The following is a 21,431-nucleotide window of genomic DNA, read 5'->3' as shown; positions in this document are numbered from 1 at the left end:
TGTCTTTGTCCACAGGTGCATCACTCGTGAATGGATGTGAAGCAATGATGGATGTCATAGATCAGTTTTCCTTGGTTGCTAAACAAGCTGAAGCATTCAAATCTGATACCTTACAGTTTTTTCTACACAGGGAGGGGATTGAGGGTCAAACCGCTTCTCCACCTCAAGGCTCTTTTGAAAATTTCATGACAATCCGAGTGTCTGTGAGGTCAATGTCCATAAAATTGCGACAACATAAAGGAGAATCAGTTGCTTCTGACCTTATTGGGGAAGCTAACATGCAGTTTCTTTGTTCTGCCTCTTTAAGAAATGATGAGCTCTTAAGGCTGAATATCTCGTTCTCTTACCTACAGATATTCTCGTCTCTTAACTCTGTTTTGCTTGCTGAATGCTGTTCTAAATCTGACTCCCCAGTTATTGTGATAACCTTTTCATTGTCTGATCAGGGTGAAAATATGCTTTCTGTTTCTCTGCCTTCGCTAGATATTTGGGTACATATGTCTGACTGGGTTGCAATCATCAACGTACTCCAGTCTTTTTCAACCAAACAATCCAATACCTTGATAACAAACTCATTATCAAACAATATTGCATATGTCCCTGTTGAACAACTCAGGGATGGTAAAAATGATGGTCCGCAAAATTCCCATCCATGTCTTAATATTTTATCTACTGAAGAAAATGTGAGGCATGATTCTGGAGTTCATTCTGTTGAGTTGGAAAGCATCTGTCTCCGAATTCATGTGCCTGCTTGGGTTAGAAAAGATGCTTTTAATATATTGGAGGTGAAGCAGGGGGACAACCACATGAATGATTTACGAAACATGATATATGGACATCGACATGGATTCTTCACTGTTGGCTTTCAAGCTAGGAATAGTAAAGTGTTTTACTTGGGGACCGTTATGAGACTGAAACTTGATCTTGATAAAATCTGGGGTACAGTGGAGCTTGTGAAGGATGATAACACACGCTCGTGGCCCCTGTTTGAACTATTTCAAGTGAACCTTGATGCTGCAGTTTGCACTAGTTGCATTAAGCATATCCATGGGAAGGTGGATCTTCAGTGTCATTGCCTGGATGTATGGCTGTCAGATCACATTCTTTATTTCTGGCAGTTTGTGGATTTTGAAGGTCCAGCAGCTGGGCCTTCACAATTTAGTTTCAGTCAAGTGAACTTTGAAATCCAACTTAGAAAGTTCTCTCTTCTTTTGGCTGATGGAAAGGTGATTTCACTCCATAACACTGTCCCTATTTACATCATTTCTGCAGTTTGCCTTTGCTAGATTGGACTCCAAGATAGATTCTGATAACTTGATTTGCCTCAATTCTCTTAAATTTCATTATTATCCTTAGAAGTTTTAATGATTATGCTTTTAACAGACAACACTAGAAAGTAGTAGACCACCATCATATTTCCTTTAATGTGTCCTTTCGTTTCCCCTTTATTTAGGAACAATATATTGACTGTTCAGGATACGAGTTATTTCTCAGTGGTAACTGATATCTGTTTTGCTGGAATTCATAGTTTCTTAGCTGCTGCAAGGAACTTCTGTTGCAGAATCTCATATACTCCATTTGAATTTCCTCGTTGACATTGAGCGATTGAATGAAGTTATGAAAATGCATGCTTCTCGAATGCAGTTTCACCTTTGCTCTTTCATGTCAGTTTATAGTTAGGAGGAGCACTTTGAAATATATCTTGTTCCAGAGAAGTCTATTTCTTAATTCCTGGAAGGTGACAAAGATATCAGAAATCTGTTACTTAATAGAATGTGGTCTCTAGTTTCTGCAGTGTTATAATCTCTTCTAGATCAATATCATTATTGTTAAAATGTCCCACGTTAGTTAAGTGAATGAGATGTTGTCTTCTTATAAGAATCTTGGGCAGTCATCGTGTCAAACTTCTGAAATTGAGCTCGGCCCAAATTTTGTTTTCTTTACATGTTAATTGAACCCCAACATCCCTATTTTGGTTAACCCAATGCTTCACCGCCAGTCTTCTATTGTCCTTGCTTTAAGATGTCCTGCTCCTGCCTGCTGATGAAGTATTAAAATATCCACATTGGTTGAGGGGAGGGTTATCGTATCCCTATATGCTTCTGGACATTTTTACCTTATTAGTTAGAATTTTAGTAGAGTTTGGCCTCGTATCCATTTTTTTACAATTATGCTCATATTTTCATGAAAATAGTGTCATTGCTCTTTTATCCTCACTGTCAAACTCCTTTGCACTGAACTGGAAAGAGTTTCTTATCATGCTTCTTGTTTCTTTCCAGTATTTCCTTTGTTTATCTTTTGAGAGCAATGAGGTATTCTTATTTGATCATCTTTGCTGCTAATTGTATCACATAATTTCCTGTATTCTTCTGCTACATACATTTTGCTAATATGTATATATTTTTCTCTAGTGGAGTTCAAGTGGACCTTTGCTGGAGTTACTTATGACAAACTTGCTTCTTCACTCAAATATAGCTGGAAATGAAATGGAGGGTTTGGTGAAGTGTGAAGTCGAAGTGAACTATAATAACATTGACATGGTAGAGATGAAAAAATCATGATATATCTTCTTTTGATTCTGATTCACTAATTTCTGTTCTCTATTTGGACAATAGGTCTCGTGGGAGCCTTTCCTAGAGCCCTGGGAAATCCAGCTAAGTATAAAAAGGCATGATGACAGTTCCCTTCTGAGTAGTGATGTGACTAGAAATCTTCATATCAAGTCGACAACTCAACTTAACTTGAATCTTACCGAGTCCCTTATTGAGGTACTTTAGTTTCTTGTTCTACAGGCAAACCCTATGTTGCATTCGTTGATAAAAAATAACCAAATGAGAAACTCTATTATATTCACCATGGAATTTGGTAAAACTGTTTGTATCTGTCCTTATTCTTTATCCTTTATCAGGCTATCAATGTGCTGGCTGTCATTGTGGAATCAATGATAAGAAATAAGCTGTTTTACTTTGGCATTGATAAAGTGACACACTTGTGAGGGTATGGGCTGTACTCCCTTTATATGGTTTTGGGTGATCTCATCTCATTAACTAGGGTTTAGTGGAGAGTTAGGTCTAAGGTCTATATCCTGAAACTGTATCCTAGCATGCCTCATCCCTATTTTTGGTTAACCTAATGTTGAACGCCCTGTTATTTTGGTCAGGCTCCTGTGTGTTCAAATGGGTGTTGAGAGTCCTTCATTGGTGAAGGACGCCGCCCTGAAGTCTCTTAATATGCTCTTGCGTTTAAGTCTAAGGTCCAATTTTCTTGACACAAGCTCCTTAGACCTTCTCTTATTCTCCCCTTCCCAAATTATTTATTTATTATTTTGTAATTTTTCCTTAAGGTTTAATTGTCTATTTCCAGGTGAAGAAATTAAAAAATATTTAATATTGCATTATCAAACACAAAAGTATGTATCAGTTGATAACTTGATATCTAATAACAAATGATTAGTTTTATCCACTCATATAAGCTCAACCGTGGCTCATAATATACTAGATTAATTTGCTGCATCTTCGAAAATGATATGACTAAGCATAAACTAGCCAGGTCATCCTTTGGTAAGTGATTATGAGCCTGTTTGGCTCAGCTTAAAAGCTGGTCAAACTGACTTAAAAGCTGGTTTTTGACTTATTTAGCTGTTTGGCAATACTCAAAACAGCTTATTTTAAGTTAAAAAAAACTTATTTTAAGCCAAAAGTTAAAAGCTGGGGTAGGGGTGCTTTTTTTTTTTAGCTTATAAGCTGTTTTAAGTTGACCACATTTTTATCTTTTTGTGCTTAATATTTTTATACAATCTCCAAATTACCCATATAACCCTAACATTTCTTTCTTCCATTTTTCCCTTTTCACGTTTGACATAACAACTTCAGCACTTTTATCCAAACGCATAACTGCTTATTTTAAAAATAAGTTTCAGCACTTTTAAAAGTATTTTTTTAAAGCTGCTTTTATTAAGTCCATCCAAACGGGCCCTATATCACTCAATATCAGTTCACTAGGCCTCAATCCAGAATTGTTCGGGTCAACTACATGAATCATCTCTGTCCATAGTATATTCATCATAGGTTGGTTACTTTTTATGCTGGATGTTAACCTGGCACAACTTGGTCCCCTTTTATTAAATATTGGGACTCAATGTGTTTTACAAAAGCTTAAATAGATGGAGTTCCTTGGTTGAAATGAGTGGGAAGGCTTTCTTTTTTAAGGGAAACAATGATCCCTAATTTAAGTTGAGGGGCAGCTCATTACCCACCAAGTTTCAAACCGTGCGCCTCTGGCCTGGGGATTTCTCTGATATATGTATGTGTATGTGTACACGCACACATATATGAGTTCATTGTTTTAAATACACAACTATTGTAAAGTTTTTTGTGTTGAAGAAATACTCATCTTTAGTTTCCTTTCATCTGATTGTGTTATCAGATTTCTTGCAATGTGCTCACTAAATATTGAATGAATTATGACATATTGCACTATGTAAAACTTTCTACCAAAGACTTGTGTCAACTCTTCAAGTACAGTTTAAACAAGTTGGCTGATATATTTCTCTCTTTTTTCTTTCTGTTTGGTGAAGGTTGTTTCTAGGACAATCGAGATGATAAAAAATGCAGGGGATCTGGCGCAGATGGCTGCTCATTCTGAAATCCCTTCATTCTTAAATTCTCAGAGAAGTGAAAATCTGGATACCGGGAGTTCTCCTCCTTATATACTGCAGAATTTGACTTCATTGCCTTTAGAGTTTCATGTCTATCAACAGCGGCAGAGTGGTTATGGCTTAGAAGTATCCTCCATGAAAAGTAGAAAGTATTTACAACCAGGATCTTCTATTCCAGTTTATGTTAGTGAAAGTCTTGAAGATCAAATTTTACGCTATAGTCCGGCCCAATCCTGGGAACAACTTGGTGACAAAAAATCGGTGGAGCCATCACATCATTATATCATTGTTCAACTTGAGGGAACATCACTTCCTTCGGTTCCTATTTCAATGGATCTTGTTGGACTTAGGTACTTTGAAGTCGATTTTTCCAAATCATCGAGGAAGCCTGATGTTGATACAACTAAGAATGTTCCATACAGTAGTATAAACGATGGAAAGAACAACAAAATAGAAGAAAAAAGTGGCTTTATCATTCCTGTAGTGATTGATGTGTCCATACAGAGGTACACGAAGATGGTGCGATTGTACTCAACTGTAAGTGCTAATGCTGGTTATATTTTGTGAATCTTTGATTTACTGTACTGTTTTACATATTTCTTTTTTATTACAGGTAATAGTATCAAATGCAACTTCGGTGCCTCTTGAAGTACGGTTTGACATTCCATTTGGTGTTTCTCCAAAGGTATATTGGTAAAAATGATAAGTAGAAATCTCCGTATCTCTATCGGCAAAAGGGATATTTGTATCTATTTAGTTTTGACTGGATTTGTGTTCCTATACCTTCATGTAACTTCTGTCTTTTCCCTTCTTTGTCATTTCAGGTTCTGGACCCCATTTATCCTGGTCAACAATTTCCTCTTCCATTACATTTGGCTGAAGCAGGACGAGTGAGATGGCGTCCTCTTGGTAATTCTTACTTGTGGAGTGAAACCCACAGTATTCCAAATATTCTTTCTAATGAAAATAAAATCAGCTTTCTGCGCTCCTTTGTCTGTTATCCATCTCATCCAAGCAGTGACCCTTTCCGCTGCTGCATATCTGTGCATGATTGGTGCTTACCTTCTGCTGTGTCACCAGAAAAAGGCTTTTCTTTGTCCAACAATGTTCTAACACAGACTAATAAACCTCATAATAATGTAAATTACATGGTTAAGCCCGAGAAGAGGAATGTGCATCAGTTGACTTTAAGCAGTCCATTAGTATTGAAGAACTATCTTCCGGAGACGGTATCTGTGACAATAGAAAATGCTGGTGTTTGTCGTACTGCAGCTGTGTCAGAGGTATGCACTATGTTATAATAACTATCTTTTTCATGAATTGACTTATTTTACGTTGTGTTCACCAGCACAATTTTTCCCGTTTCCAGGTTGAAACTTCTTTCTTCCATGTTGATTCTTCACATGACCTCATAATAACTTTCGAGATGCATGGATATAAACCTTCAGTTGTGAAATTTCCACGTGCTGAAACATTTGGTGAAATAGCCAAGTTCAGCGGAACAAGGTTCTCTTTGTCGGAGACTATTACTTTTGACCCTCAATCATCAGATGGTACCGATTGAATTTTGCTTTCCTGTTCTTCTACCAGTGCCAGCATTATTAGTTCCCTCTTGTTATTTTTTATTCTTTAATCTCCACTTTATTAGGTCCTCTTTGTGTTGCAATTGAGAAGGTGATGGATGCATTTTGTGGAGCTCGTGAAATATGCATTTCGGTTCCATTTTTGCTCTTCAATTGCACTGGTTTCCCACTGGTTGTCTCTGAATCCATTAATTGGACGAAAGGCCATTTTAGTGTTATTACTTCTTGCTATGATGTAGACGATCAGGCCTTGGTTCTCCACAAGAAAGATGGTCTGGGCATTTTTTCTTCTAATCAATATATGGATACACCTGCAAATAACAAGAGTCTGCCAGTAGCTCCCTTGAACAATTACCTCGTTACAAAGTCACATGACAGTAAATTCTCTCAAGAGGAATCGATTTATTTTGATAATTCAACAAATTTTCACCGGGGTTCACAGAAGCATGATATATATGCTTCAAAAGGATCACTTCACAGGAGTAAGTCTTACGCAAGCAGTCAATCCAGCTTAAAGTCCTGTGGGTTAACAGAAGGTGACGCTTGGAAGGTTAATTGCCGGATGTATTCACCTAACCCAAGTTCGTCTTCTAGTGAAATTATTGTCAGACTGTGTAGATATCTACCAAATTCACTGATGAATGACATTCCTAATGATTCTTGGTCTAGTGCTTTTGCCCTTGTGCCACCTACTGGTTCTAGCAGTGTAACAGTCCCACAACCATCCAAAAAATCTGGTTATGTAATTTCTGTTTGTGCTGTTGCAGCACCATTTTTTGGCAGGACAAAAATCATTACCTTCCAGCCGAGGTACTCTAGTATGTCAATATTTTGTTATTTACTACTATCTTCAAGGTATTTCTATAGAATCTTCCTGCAAGGAATATATCTATAATAAAGCACCCATAATTCTACAGATACGTAATCAGTAATGCATGCAATAAGGACCTGTATTACAAGCAAAAAGGAACAGATGATGTTTTCACATTAGAATCTGGAAGGCATTCTCATATTCAGTGGACAGATACATCGAGGTATATTGTGACAGTGTTGACATTTTCATTGCTCATTGATATCTCAAGTTACTTCTATGACTGTGTTTGGTATGGAAGAAAATATTTTCCAGAACCATGATCTGTTGAAAAAAATATTTCGGAAAACATTTTCTTTAGGAAAACAAGTTGCTTAATCATTGCCAAGGTGTCTGCTGCATGACACAGTAACAAACTATTGTGTATCCACCTCATCCATGCCATCCACTTTTTAATTTGCCATTATCATTGCCAAGGATCCTAATGAACACTTGATTCTCTTTATGAATTTGCTCGGATCTATAAGGGGTAATTGACGAGGGTGAGATTATCGTGGGAACAGATATTGTTAAATGTGAGGGACCATATGTTGTGGGAATAGTCATCGGTAAGATGTGTTTCTGACACTATTCTTGTGAAACAAGTGATTAGTTAAGTTGGCAGGCAAAAACGTTTTAATTTTGGACGAACAAAAAGCAGAATTGTGATTCGCGTAAATTTCGTTCTTTTTTTTTTTCTTATTCTTGTTATTTATTATGTGTCAATGTTTACCAGGGAGTTGCTAGTCTCTATTCAATTTGCTGAACCTGGATGGCAATGGTCTGGTTGCTTCTTGCCAGAACATCTAGGTGATACTCAGGTTAAAATGCGAAATTTTCTCTCTGGTGCTGTGAACATGATATGTGTGGAAGTTCAGACTGCTGATGTCTCAATTAGAGATGATAAAATCGTCGGCAGCCCTCATGGTCAGTCGGGAACAAACCTGATTCTTGTGTCAGAAGATGATACCGGCTTTATGCCGTACCGTATTGACAATTTCTCCCAAGAGGTATTTTCTTTCAATGCAATACAATAGCTTGTAACTTTGTATTTGTTAAGTGCCCGGCATTGGTGGTGGGTTGGGTTATTTGTCTCAAGATGTGGTTTTGTGTAATCCTCACTTCATCACCTAACTTCTCGGATTGAGTTAGGCCCAAGATCTATTTCTTATCATGGTACCAAGGTAGGCAAAGGTACTCAGTTTAAGTCTTCCCACAAGTAGGTTGTCAAAAATAATTTTTTATGTTCTTGACCCATGGAAAAGAATCAGGTGTGTATTTGAAAATTCATTTTGACAATTTTTGGGTTGTGACATGTGAAACTTAGATATGTGTGTGGTCTGATACAAGATGGATCTTGGGTCTAACTCAACTCAAAAGTTAGCTCATGCCCAAAACCATTTGAGAAAAGATGAATAACCCATCCCTCAGCAAATGTGGGACAACATTATAAGCCACAACAAGACATGTAAAATATTTTCTAGTTTTTTTGTTACCATAAGAAACTTACTTTAAAGTAACCTTCGATAGTTTCACCACCGCCACCCTAATTATCTAACGAAAATGCGTTATCAAAAGCGCAAAAAAGTTCTAAGGTATTTGGGGTTTTAAATGCAAATAAAGCAACGGCCGTAAGCGCAAATTGAGATAAAATAAATACATACATACATACATACATATACATACATACATACATACATATATATATATATATATATATATATATATATATATATATATATATATCAATTGTTTAGTGTGGCCTCTTTGGGAAATTCTCATTGACAAGGAGAAATATGTCTTAGAATTTTGATGACCACTGAAATGCACATTAAGCTAGGTGAAATGCTCAACATGTTTTGAGTCTCGCTTCAGGGCCTAAGTGCACCTTTGATAATACTGGTCTAAGTTTGATTGGTATAAGATAAGATGTCATTGCTGAGTGGCATAGGATACCTGTAGCAAATGTAAATTGTGAACAAATGCAAGGTTGGAAACATGACACCACGAGATGAAAATAATTGTCTAAATCTAGGGACAAATGTAGGATTCCGTGACATATTTCTGCAGCAAATTCTTTAAATAGATGTAAGCTACCAAAAGGATAAAATTTATCATATATTCTTATTTAAGAACAATGGACTAAAGTTATTCAACTAAAAAGAACATAAAGTATCCAAAAGTCTAGTGAATGTCATCAGGTTTCCTCATTTTAAAAGGGTGGATGGGTGATTTCCATCTCTAATTTGCACACTACTGTCCTTGTTATCCTTAAGTAGTAACTTTTTACTTCTAAATAAATTTATTGTTTTCATTGGGTTTTCAACATGGTACCCACATGTGGGAAATTTACTTTATTTGAGGGAAGTACGGTAAGATATCAATCTATCATCAATTAATTGTGTATATCTCACCTGTTAACCTTATCCAAAAGCTTCAGCTACCTAGAGGAGATCCATATCTTACCCAATATATTTTGTCAGAGACATTTAAGTTCTCTATAATATAAGGAAGGTCGAAGATTTCGTCAAGTAAATTGATATCTTTCCAAGTTTTTTCCCCTGGAAGTTTGTTTTAGGTTAAGTATTAAATTGCATAGTCATTCCTAATCCACAGGTAATGATATCTACTGAATTAGGAAATATTGGTTTATTCACTTAGCCAAGTCATCAAAATTATTGAATTGATTAGGTAATTTGCACGTGCTTTGCGCGGTAATAAATAATAATTGCATTAAACTTGCAAATAATTTTTTACTAATATCCATACATTAAAAATAATGGAAAAATGGATTCTTAAAGAAATATTAACAATATTCCAACATTAATTTAATTATTTATCATTATCACATGACTTAAAAACCTCTAATGAATGAATTATTCACGAAATAATAATTCATTTTGTTCTTTAATCAACATTATAAGGAAAATTAGAAGAAAATAGGAATATATATACGAAGGCATTTCGTAATAAAAAGAAACATTTAAGTTGCATAGACTATACAATTGTGATATATGTCGTCTTCGGAGAAAATTCAAAAGTTTGTTAACATATTCAAAATAGAAATTACGAACATGAAAGCAATTATAACTTTTGAACTTTCATAATGAATTTCTTCAAATGTTAAGTGAGAAATTTCATATCTACGTAAAAATAGATAATATGTAAGCTTATATATAGTACTTTTAAGTTATAGAATTTAACATAGAATATCAAAACATGAATTTGTCGAACTGAGTACGATAATTATTTTCTGCACAATGAATATACGTACTATATGTGCATATGTTCAATATAATTAGAGATAATAACTTTGCAGAAACATAAACAACGGAGTTTAAAACATGAGCTCTAAAACAATAATTAATATCATAAACATAAATTAATGAGTGTAACAAAACATACTAGGATATGTAAAAATAGAATGAAATAGAAAGGAAAAAATCAAGTCCACTTAATGCACAATATCCTCTTAAGAAAATTGTTCCCCTCTATTACAAAATGTTTAAAGAATAACAATTTTATTCACCAACTTATTGAGAGTGGTGTCAGTAAGTAAGTCACTACTTTTCATAAAAGTCGCAACTTTTCAATAAGTCACATTTTTTTCATGAAAGAGGAAAACTAATTTTGGAAATAAATAAATTTAAAAGGAAATTCTTGCGTGTGGTGGCGCCACATTGCGGGCCTAGGGTTCTCTTTTATATAAATATACGATATATGATTAATGAATTGTTCTTTTTTCATCAAGTAAAGTTTGCATAGATAATAACAAGGCCAACTTGGCCATATATAAGAGATATATCAAAAAGGAGAAACTTTCAAAATATGGTTTTCTCCAAAGGACATCCAATCCTCTTTACAAACAGGAAATATATGGGCCGAAGAAAATAAAGGATCGGAGACTAAATGATTTACCATCACTATGTCCACTAAGTTTCTCAACTCCATTGTTTTAGGTGTCAAAAGAATTAGGCCTTTCAGATGTGGTAAAAGCTTACCACCTCTAGGAAGTAAATTTAAACTCAACTGAGAAGAGTGTTAACCTTAAATTATCCTAAAATTCCAACAATTGTTTTAGACATCTTGTACTGCAGTAGTTTCTCACCATTCTGGTAATATCAAATCAGAAAATTGGGATATGGAGTGCTGGTGCCCTTTTAATTTATAGTTTTATTAATGGTGAAAAGCTTGATATATATTTCTGTCCTATGTTACAAGCTTGCTCATACCAATTTTTTACCAGCATATTAAAAGTTAGTTTTCAGCTTAGTTGATCTTAAACTTATTCGCCTTTTTCTTCTTTGTTTGTTCAAGCGGCTACGTGTTTATCAACAAAGGTGTGAAACATTTGAAACTATGGTACATGCCTACACTTCTTGCCCTTATGCGTGGGATGAACCCTGCTATCCACATCGTCTCACTATTGAGGTATGTTTTGCAATATTTAAAAGCTAAATGGGTTTTAAGCAGGTCTCTGTTCGTAAAGTTTTCTCTGGATGTTTTAGGTCCCGGGGGAACGTGTTATAGGATCATATGCTCTAGATGATGTTAAAGACTATGCACCCATTCACCTACCTGCCACTCCTGAGGTAATTCACTTTTTATAATTCAGTTTGTAAAGTTTAAGCAGAGTTTGTACTCCCCATAGTACTTTTTCATACTTGACCCGAATCCTATTCTTGCTGTTGTCATAGCCTGGTAATACCAACACCTGTTGGTTTGTTGTGTAAATTAGTAAATATAAAAAGTCTGTAATTGAATTATTAATTAGAAACTAATGTTGCCTTAAATATCAATTCTGTTGTCTGAACTAGTTAGACCAGTATACACCAATAACTTAAAAAGATATTTTCGTGTAACAAAAGACAAACAATATTTTGCTACAAATATTATCATTAATTCCTTAAAGCCGTTTAAATGGAGCTACAATCAGATTATTGGTCAGTTGAAAAGGAAACATGCAAGATAAAGGAGTACTTCAAAAGGGATTATATTTTATCTTCAATTTGGAAAGTGGAAAAAGGATTTTCACTTCCTTAGCCAAAGAAAAAGGATGCCCGTTAATAACCTTTTCCATTTTTGATTTTTTTTTCTGATTAAAAAAAATCAGAACATTGCTGATCCTATGTTGTTTCATAACTCTGTTCCTGGTTTGTGCACGTATTTGATGGTGTATATTGATGATAAAGTTAGAACAGGTAATAATGAAGAAGAAATTACCAAATTGAAACATAACCTCTTTTAGCACCTTCATACTAATCAAATTAAGTTGCTTCACATAGGAAGTACGCTCTTAATATTCTTGAGACAGGAATGTCAAATGTAGGCCTGTTGATACTCTGATGGATCCAAATATTAAATTCTTCCAGGTTATAGGAAGTCCCTAAGTGATCCTGGAAGATATAGGAGGTCGGTGGCATGTTAATTACCTCAAGGTGAAACAACATGACATTGCTTCCTGATATATGTTAGAAGTCAGATATTGGATTCACCTTGTGACAGTCGTTTGGATGCAGTTATGTGTATCCGTCGACACATAAAATCTGCTCCAATGATTTGACTGTTACCCAAAGACAGAGTAATTTGTTGGATATACAGATGCAAATTGGGCAGGGTTTCCCTTTGACAAACGATCCAACTCTGGATAATACGTTGTAGTTGAGGGAAATTTATTGTTTTAGAATAAGTAAGAAACAAATTGTAGTTGCTAGATTGAGTTCAGAAGCAGAATGTCAGCCACGAGCTGTATGTGAATTCATATAGATGAAGCAACTAATAAAGAGTTGAAATTTAGAGAGATCGGTTAAATGGAACTTGTGTGTGACAATCAGGTTTTACTTCATAATGAATCAAATCCATTGTTTTGTGAGAGGCTCTAACACTGGGAAATTGATTTGTCATTTTCATCATAGAATAGATGCAGTTTCAGAAGACATGTCACAAAGTTCAACCAGTCAAAGGATCAACACCCTGATATATTCACCAAGCCCCTTGCCACGTATAGAACACGTTGTATATGTAGCAAGTTTGGTACATTTGGTTTGTATGCACTAGCTTGAGAGAGAATATTCGAATAAAAAGAATGACCTCTTTTCCTTTATAGTTTGGTTCAAAGAGAATAACCCCTTCCCTTTTTTGTGGAAACATTTTAATTTCAACTTTCCTCATGGCATGCTTAAGGCCACAAAATTAAAGGGCATTTTTTTCATTTGACTTAACTTTAATTTAGGATGACAAGATTGAATGGTCTTCTTCATTTTGTTGACTTCGTGCCAAGTCAAACTAGGTCTTTTTTTTTTAAACGGAGGGAGTACTATGTAGCTTGTTTGTTCTTTTTAATTATGTTGTAGTTATGTACTAATTTTCTCTCCTTCCCTAAAACATATACAGTTAGTTATTTGAAACCTCATTAGCTGAGGGATTAATCAAGCTTTGTTTTATCTCAATTTCTCTTTCATAGCATCCATGCAGATGAAGCGATAAATAGGGCAAGTTGGAGCATAAAGATCCAAATAGGCGATGATGATACAATTTAGTTAGGATTATGTTTAGCCATGTTAATATATTTATCTTAGAGTTAGGCGATGAAGGGGAGTCTTGGTGTAACTGGTAAAGTTGTTGCCATGTGACCAAAAGGTCACCGTTCGTCCTGTGGAAACAGTCTCTAGAAGAAAGGCAGGGTAAGGCTGTGTACAATAGACTCTTGTGGTCCGGCCCTTCCCCATACCCCTCGTATAGTGGGAGCTTAGTCTACCATGCGTCCTTCTTAGTATATTTAGTTTACACCCAATGCCTTCTACAAATCTTTTAGGACTGTCAATGATTTATATTCCAATAGTAAATATAGAGAACTTTGTGTGCCTTCTATTTATATTTTATATTGGATTAAGATGACCTTAAAATATGGACAATGAGAATTTATATAGCCTATCTCAACTTATTTGGAGTCAAGACATATTTGTTGTTGTTGTAGTGTGTGTGTGTGTGTGTGTGTGTGTATAAATTGAAAGCAGAAACTGCACTTGTCTCTTTGTCTTGTTTTGTTCAATTGTAAGAGATCCATGATATCTGTTCTTAGTGAATGGTTTTCCACTTTTTGTATGGCTTCATATAGAAGGTAGTTTTATCAACTGGTCGGCATTTGTCACATTATTTTTTAGTACATGCTGAAAAAGTACCTTGTGATTTCAATCACTGACACCTGAAATGATGTAAGATACTTGCTCAAAATAGCAGACAGGTTATTGCCTTGTGAATTGGAGAACTTGGATATATTAAGTTAAAAGTCTGGCTTATGTGCAAAAGAGGATTGCAGATACTACAATCTTGTACTGATCCAAAAAAAAGTACAAAGTCGGTAGTTGATGATCTCTGCATTGTGGTTCTTTTATGTTGCTTTCATCTACTAGTGCTTTCCTAAGGTTTAATAGCCTTGCCATTCTCTTATCTTGTTTTGTAACAAGTTCCCTTATCATTCTCTGTATATTAATCACCATTCTCTATATTATATTTTATATGAGAACATAATTAATATTTTTCCAGCCATTTATATGCTAATCTAGTTACCTTTCTTACACATATGACGTCTGCTTACTTTTTTCAGAAGCCTCAAAGAACTCTGATTGTGTCTGTCCACTCTGAAGGGGCAGTCAAGGTGCATTGATGATGCTTTAAATTTCAAGACCATCATTCTTTTCATGTCTGTTTTATAGTTACAGTTTTATTTTACAAATACAGATTTTGAGCATCATTGATTCAAGTTACCATGTATTGAGTGGTTTGAACGGTCCGCACATCTATGAGTCTAAAGATAAAAACCAGATAGTGAAGCACGACAATTCTGCTGACTGCAAGGAGAGAATATTGGTGGACGTTCCGTATGTTGGCATCTCTCTAATAAGCTCCATGCCAGAGGTACTTTCTATGGTTGTAAGTGAAAATTATTATTGTAAGATTCAATGTAAAATGCTTTGAGTTGTCATACCAATTCTTTTCAGGAACTATTTTTCGCTTGTGCAAGAGACATCACAGTTGATTTCACACAGAATGTAGATCAACAGAGATTCTCCTTGCAAATCACATCCTTGCAAATTGATAATCAGTTAACATGTACACCTTACCCTGTCATCTTGTCGTTTGATGTTAGTAACGGTATTACTGGTGGAATTAGGGCAGAAAGTGTTTTGGAGAGCTCACGAGAACCGGTTCTTTCATTGGTGGTGACGAAATGGAAGAATCGTTATCTGTCACTTGTTTCCTTCGAGCAGATAAGTCTAAGGTCTGAAACTGATTCAAAACAAATGTACTGGTCTCGAACTCTATCAACATCTATCATGTTTTATCACTGCCTGACTAGTCTATTTTCTTGCAGAGTGGCAGATTGTCATCTTGAACTTGATCAGGATGTAATCTTGAGTTTGTTTGATTTTATTAAAACGTTATCTTCAAGGTTGCAGAGCAGAGTGTTACAGCATTCTAATGCAACAGACCATCTTCTTTTTGATGGTGTTTCAATTATGAACACCTCTAACTCCATAGATTGGGCACCCAAGAAATCAAATGTGAATGAATACTACTCGGTTAATATTCCTATGTTTCAAGAAAACAGCAATAGGACCTCTTTGCTACCTTCGATAGTCCCTATTGGAGCCCCCTGGCAACAGATTCACCTTCTAGCCAAAAAGCAGAAGAAGATTTATGTTGAGTTGTTTGATGTGGCACCGATCAAGTTGACTTTAAGGTAATTCATATCATGTTTTCATTGACTTTACTGTATGCTTATAACATTGAACTACTTTTTGTAGTTTCTCCAGCAGTCCCTGGTTGCTTCGAAATGGAGTGCTTACATCTGGAGAATCTCTTATACATGTAAGGCTGTATGAAGGATGGTGGAAACATGATGATTTTCTAAATTATTAATCTATGCTTAGTTGTAATAATCAGCTTGAGAAACCATCTTATAAAAATACTATTTATTGCTAAATTTTTCACTTCGCAAAATTCATTATATATGTACTTCTCAAGACATATGACATTGACTTTCACAGAGGGGTCTTATGGCACTTGCTGATATCGAGGGAGCACAAATTCACCTTAAACAAGTAATCCTTTCACATCAGCTAGCTAGCTGGGAATCCGTTCAAGAGATACTTGCCGAGCATTACACACGACAATTTCTTCATGAGATGTACAAGGTAAATTCGGTACACCTTTAACTGTCTTCCCTGTAATTAACCACTTAACCTCTGCTCCTCCTTCAGTAGATGGGTAGATGGAGAATTTTCTCTTCAAATTATCACACTCGTGTATAACTCAATTGACTGAAATCCTGTCAGAAGTGTGTGCACCACTCTGTTGCAGTTCCATTACCTCTTCTTGAGCCCCTTTGAAAGAAAATTTGAGTACTTAAGAGTCGTCAGGCTTAATCACTAACATGATCTCTCATATCTGCTAGGGATTTCAGTGGACTAGTTTCAGTAGAAGAGTTGGAGAATTTTAACTCACACATTCTTAATCTAAAAGAAAACATTGTTCTTGATACTTCTCCGGGCAAAACCAGACTGCGCCTTGAATATCAGGTCTAGGCTAGAGCATCCCAGTTCTGACTTCTGATTCATATGTCAAGCAGAATTTCAGATCCCGGTATAAAGCTTGAGGAGTTGAGTCGGCAAAAGGTCTAGGCTTTGCTTGCACTACATACCTGGTCTTGCTATGTGAGCTTCATTGGAATAGAACAAGCTTCAAGTCTCATTATATTCAATTTGTATTTAAATGTGAAAGGTGTGTGAAGAGAGTTTATTCCAATAACAGCCTAAGTTTCTCAGTGGATATTTTAGACATTGTTACCCATTCTCAACTGGTTTTCTGGTTTTAGGTGGAAGAGTTTTCTCCACTGTCTGTCTTTGCTGGCATGGCAGAGATTCCCTGTTTTGCTTTTAGGACGTAAAGAGAAGGGGAGAAGAGCTTATCTTACCTATCAAATTTAAATGTAAAATATATTTAATTGGTTGGACCAAAATATACTCTGAACTTTGTGGGTAGATTAATAGATTGAGAATCCAACTTTAAATTATCTGTTGAGGGACCAACTCGATTGCATGCTGTGTGGGGAACTTCTGTGGTGTTATACTCAAGAAGATTGTACTAGTTACCTCATTGTTGGTGCTCGGTTTTTCTTCTTCATCTGCTGTAACACCTAATGATCGCATCTGGCTTTAAATCAAATATCTAGCTTTCTTTTAGGCATTCCAGATCCTTCAAATCATAGTATCTCTCATTATCAACTATCCCAAATGCCTTGGCTATAACTCTTAAAGCTCTATGCAATGTCTCTAAGAGAAAAGCATAAGCTTGAAGAGGAGAGAGAAGAACCCTGGGATGCTGCAGAAATTACAGGTGGGAAAACCTAGATATCTTACTATGACTAGACCTGACAATTGACAATACTAATGCTTCTGAACTTCAATTCATTTCTCCGAATACCTAAAACTGGAAGAAGTTCTCCAGCTTAAAATAGTATGGAAATGTACTTGCTTTTAACTGTGGAATTAACAAATTTTTGTAGTGATGTCATACTTGTAATGATTCATAAAAAACCTTCCCCATTAAGTGTTTTTTGTCGCTCAGTGCTATTCAGATGGACTAATTTGTTGGTTTCCGTGTAAGTATCCATTTGCCTATGTTGGTAAATTATTTAAAGAGCCAAGCTTCGATTTATTATCTTCAATCTGATAGTTGTTCATTTATTAACTGGACAATTTGTTTCTTGCAATGGTCTTAGTGGTTATGGACAGTGATAAATGGTAGTTTGCTGCAGGTATTTGGTTCAGCAGGAGTTATCGGAAATCCTATGGGGTTTGCAAGGAGCATGGGTCTTGGCCTCAAAGATTTCTTGTCAGCTCCTGTACAAAGTGTTTTCCAGGTACCTTGTGCATTTTCTGCTCTTTTATCCTTCCAACTAGATGTAAACCCACTTCTTTCTGCAGACTCGTGCAGGGTTAATTAAAGGCATGGCACAAGGGACCGCTAGTCTTTTGAGTAACACCGTCTATGCCTTAAGTGATGCTGCCACCCAATTCAGCAAAGCTGCACACAAGGTACTTTTGCGTCAATCAACATTTTCAATTCTGTGTGTTATCTGACCCTCATATTAATTTACTTCATCTTGTAGGGTATCGTGGCATTTACTTTTGATGATCAGGCTGTCGGAAATATGGAAAGACACCAGAAGGGAATATCAACCCATAGCAAAGGGGTGATAAATGAATTTTTTGAGGTATGTTATTTTCAGTTCTTAGTCGCATGGGCATAGAGGCCTATTCACTTCCTCTTTTATACCTTCAACTCTTCACGCCTTTAGAATACTATAGCTACTTGGAGTCTCACTGTATCTCATGTGTGTCAAGACGTCACCGCTAGGCGCTAAAGAAGGATTAGCGTTTATTGAAAGTTAATGTCTTGCAATTTTGATTCATTTCTTGTTTGCTATTCATACCTAAGAAAGGGTTGAAAGAAGACTTGCAGGGTGGCAAAAGAGGTATATGTCAAAAGAGGGAAATGAAGTGTTCATCAAGAGAACCCTGTTGAGTGTTCATCAAGTTGGTGCTTTATGTCCAGAAACCCGGGATAGGGAATGGGTCACCGTTTTATAACATTTTCTGGTTGTTTTGTTTTTAGTAAATGTGAGAAATATAGGAGAAAAATATTACTGAATTGTCTATCTCCATCATATCCTTAATGCTGGGGAATACAACATTATCTTTCTAAAAAAATACTTCGATTAAGACCAAGTAAATAACAATGATACCCTTTTAGAATTTGAGAGTAATCATGAAAGACACATTTGAAAGCATGAGGGATAATTCATCTTTCTTTAGGCTAAGTTATGAGCATGTTCTCCCAAAGACACGGGGGGATAGAGTAGAGATGTGACTGAGGAAATAGTATGGAATGTGGAACCTGATTCTGAATAGAAGATCAAAGTATTCTATTAATAATAAGACGCAAGAACTACATTGCCCCAAAAATACAACGAAACATGGGATTCAATGAGAAGTGTGAATAGTTTCAATGAGATGCTTATTCTTCCTTTACACCATTCTGTTATGGTGAATTATTCCTTGGTGAGTCATAAACTCCTGAAATTGGGAGGACAAGTATTCCAGCGGATCATCACTACGAAACTATGGATAGAAACTAAATGGACAAGCCAAAATTCAAGTTAGTGGGAAAATTAATGATGATGGCACGTTGTATTGGTACAAGGTGGATGAAATGGAGCTCATCTCCAGAGTTCTGTGTGATAAGAAGGTCCACCAAAACTTAATGGTAAGTTCTACAGAGTAGTGGTTTAGAACAATAATGTTGTATGGGGCAGAGTATTTGTCAGTCAGCAATTTTCATATTTAAAAGCTGAAAGTTGCAAATATGAGAATGTTGAGATAGATGCATGGGCTTGACGCAACTTCAGCTTACCAAGGATATGACCTTAGATAGGAGGTTATGAAGGAAACATATTAGGGTCTAGGGAACGTAGATAGTTGTGTTGTCTCACTTACCCTTTCATACTAGTAGTCATAATAGCTTCCTGGCCTTCCATTTATGTTACTATCTGTTGTTTCTTCTACTTCGACTATAGTATCATTTTGTTGTAGTATCGTTCTTTTGTTAGAAGGCTTTGTTATGCTATCTTCAATATTTTGTGGTTGCTTCTTCACTTTGGTATTTCTTTCCCAAGTTGGGATTACACTGGGTATTTTGTTATTTTTACACTCGTGAGATTTCTATTTGTGCGGATGACTGTCTGACCATGGTAGATAACCATCTACTTTTGTAGGTTCTCTTTTTTGGTTTATTACTTTTATATGGGAGTTTCCCCATTTTATTAATAAAATTATTCCTTCATTAAAAAATATTTTAAAAAATTGGTCCCGATTTTTTATTTGTAGGGTCTGACTGGTCTATTGCAATCACCTATCAATGGGGCAGAGAGACATGGCCTTCCAGGAGTTCTCTCAGGTATCAAGTTTATCTATGCTATTCTTCCGGTCACTATTGCTGGAAAATTGAAGCTCCTGGGAAGTGAAAGGACTTCTCTTAAATAATATGTTTTTTCTTGCAGGTATAGCTCTTGGAGTGACTGGACTGGTGGCAAGACCAGCAGCCAGTATCCTTGATATCACCGGCAAAACTGCACAAAGCATCAGAAATCGGAGCAAACTGCATAATCTGGGATCTCATCGCTTTAGGGTCCGATTGCCAAGGCATTTAAATAGAGAACTTCCTTTACGGCCTTATTGTTGGGAAGAAGCAATTGGAGTATCTGTACTTAGAGAGGCTGAGGACCATGTTAAGCTCAAAGAAGAAACATTAGTAGTGTGTAAAGCTCTTAGACATGATGGGAAGTTTGTTATCCTCACTGAGAGACTTATATTAATCGTGTCTTGCCCCAGTTTAGTAAAATACAGAATACCCGAGTTTCAAGGAGTGCCTGCTAGCCCAGAGTGGCTGGTAGAAACAGAAATTGGGATGGATAGTGTAATTCATGCTGATAACGACTATGATGAGGTACATATTGTGGGAAGTAGCTCAGACGCATTGTTAAGACAGAACCATATCTCACATAAAAGAAGCTGGGGACCAAAGGGAAAGAGATGGAACAACAATCCTCGCACATCGCTTCCGCTACTCCAGACTAATTTGGTTTTCACATCAAAAGATGAAGCAGAAGACTTCCTGCGGGTACTTCTATCTACAATTGACAAAGCAAAAGAACAAGGTCGGAGCTCTGTGCATCTTCTTCATCAAAGTAGTCTGAGACAAATATAGAACGATATAAAGGATCCAAGTAATTTTCCATCTGTATATTGTACATTATGTACATAATCTACACTTTACCCCTCTTCTGTTAATTTATGTCCATAACTGTTAAATTAGTTTAGGACTTCCAATTCTTTAAAGGCACAGCCCTTCTCTTCCTGACTCTTCGCAAATCAGCAATAGTTTGAAGGAAAATTAAATGAAATTGTGTTGGTTTTTTTGTTTTTTTTTTGGTCAGTGGATATACAGAAAATGTTGGTCACTGCGATGCATGGTGATTTGATTCTTAGGAAATCTTACAATTTGAATGCAGAATTAGGCGTTAAAATGGTGTTAGTATACATGGAAATTCCCTAACTCATTACGGAGGTACTCATCAAAACTTTTGAGAAATTATTTTTGGGTGCTCTAGGTGCTAGATCCTTGGGCTATAACGCACGAAAAATCGGGGATTTTTGATAATTTCTAAGAAAAAAAAAAGATGGGCATATAAATAGGGAAATAGGTGTTAAAAATTGTA

The 21,431-nt window shown here is 36.0% G+C and overlaps 1 protein-coding gene across 5 annotated transcripts in view; it reads left to right on the top strand.

Annotated features, from left to right (window-relative positions):
- LOC101246789 (intermembrane lipid transfer protein VPS13) overlaps positions 1-21,116 on the top strand; it is a 77,935-nt gene extending 56,819 nt beyond the window's left edge. For all 5 annotated transcript variants that reach the window (XM_010314799.4, XM_010314798.4, XM_026028240.2 and 2 more), the window contains 23 exons: positions 16-1,226; positions 2,412-2,540; positions 2,616-2,768; positions 4,577-5,194; positions 5,271-5,342; positions 5,482-5,940; positions 6,027-6,210; positions 6,306-7,050; positions 7,158-7,274; positions 7,827-8,100; positions 11,408-11,521; positions 11,599-11,682; positions 14,697-14,747; positions 14,831-15,007; positions 15,091-15,371; positions 15,465-15,833; positions 15,898-15,961; positions 16,141-16,287; positions 17,910-18,014; positions 18,079-18,189; positions 18,264-18,368; positions 20,041-20,110; positions 20,214-21,116. In XM_010314799.4, coding sequence (XP_010313101.2) covers positions 16-1,226; positions 2,412-2,540; positions 2,616-2,768; positions 4,577-5,194; positions 5,271-5,342; positions 5,482-5,940; positions 6,027-6,210; positions 6,306-7,050; positions 7,158-7,274; positions 7,827-8,100; positions 11,408-11,521; positions 11,599-11,682; positions 14,697-14,747; positions 14,831-15,007; positions 15,091-15,371; positions 15,465-15,833; positions 15,898-15,961; positions 16,141-16,287; positions 17,910-18,014; positions 18,079-18,189; positions 18,264-18,368; positions 20,041-20,110; positions 20,214-20,920 — 6,347 coding nt within the window. In that variant the 3' untranslated portion in view covers positions 20,921-21,116. The remainder of the gene's footprint in view (positions 1-15; positions 1,227-2,411; positions 2,541-2,615; positions 2,769-4,576; positions 5,195-5,270; positions 5,343-5,481; positions 5,941-6,026; positions 6,211-6,305; positions 7,051-7,157; positions 7,275-7,826; positions 8,101-11,407; positions 11,522-11,598; positions 11,683-14,696; positions 14,748-14,830; positions 15,008-15,090; positions 15,372-15,464; positions 15,834-15,897; positions 15,962-16,140; positions 16,288-17,909; positions 18,015-18,078; positions 18,190-18,263; positions 18,369-20,040; positions 20,111-20,213) is intronic.
- The last annotated feature ends 315 nt before the right edge of the window (positions 21,117-21,431 follow it).

The sequence above is a fragment of the Solanum lycopersicum genome, chromosome 11 (assembly GCF_036512215.1).
Source record: "Solanum lycopersicum chromosome 11, SLM_r2.1".
Lineage (NCBI taxonomy): Eukaryota > Viridiplantae > Streptophyta > Magnoliopsida > Solanales > Solanaceae > Solanum > Solanum lycopersicum.
The sequence above is the reverse complement of the archived record's forward strand: the minus strand, read 5'-3'. Positions and strand labels throughout refer to the sequence as shown.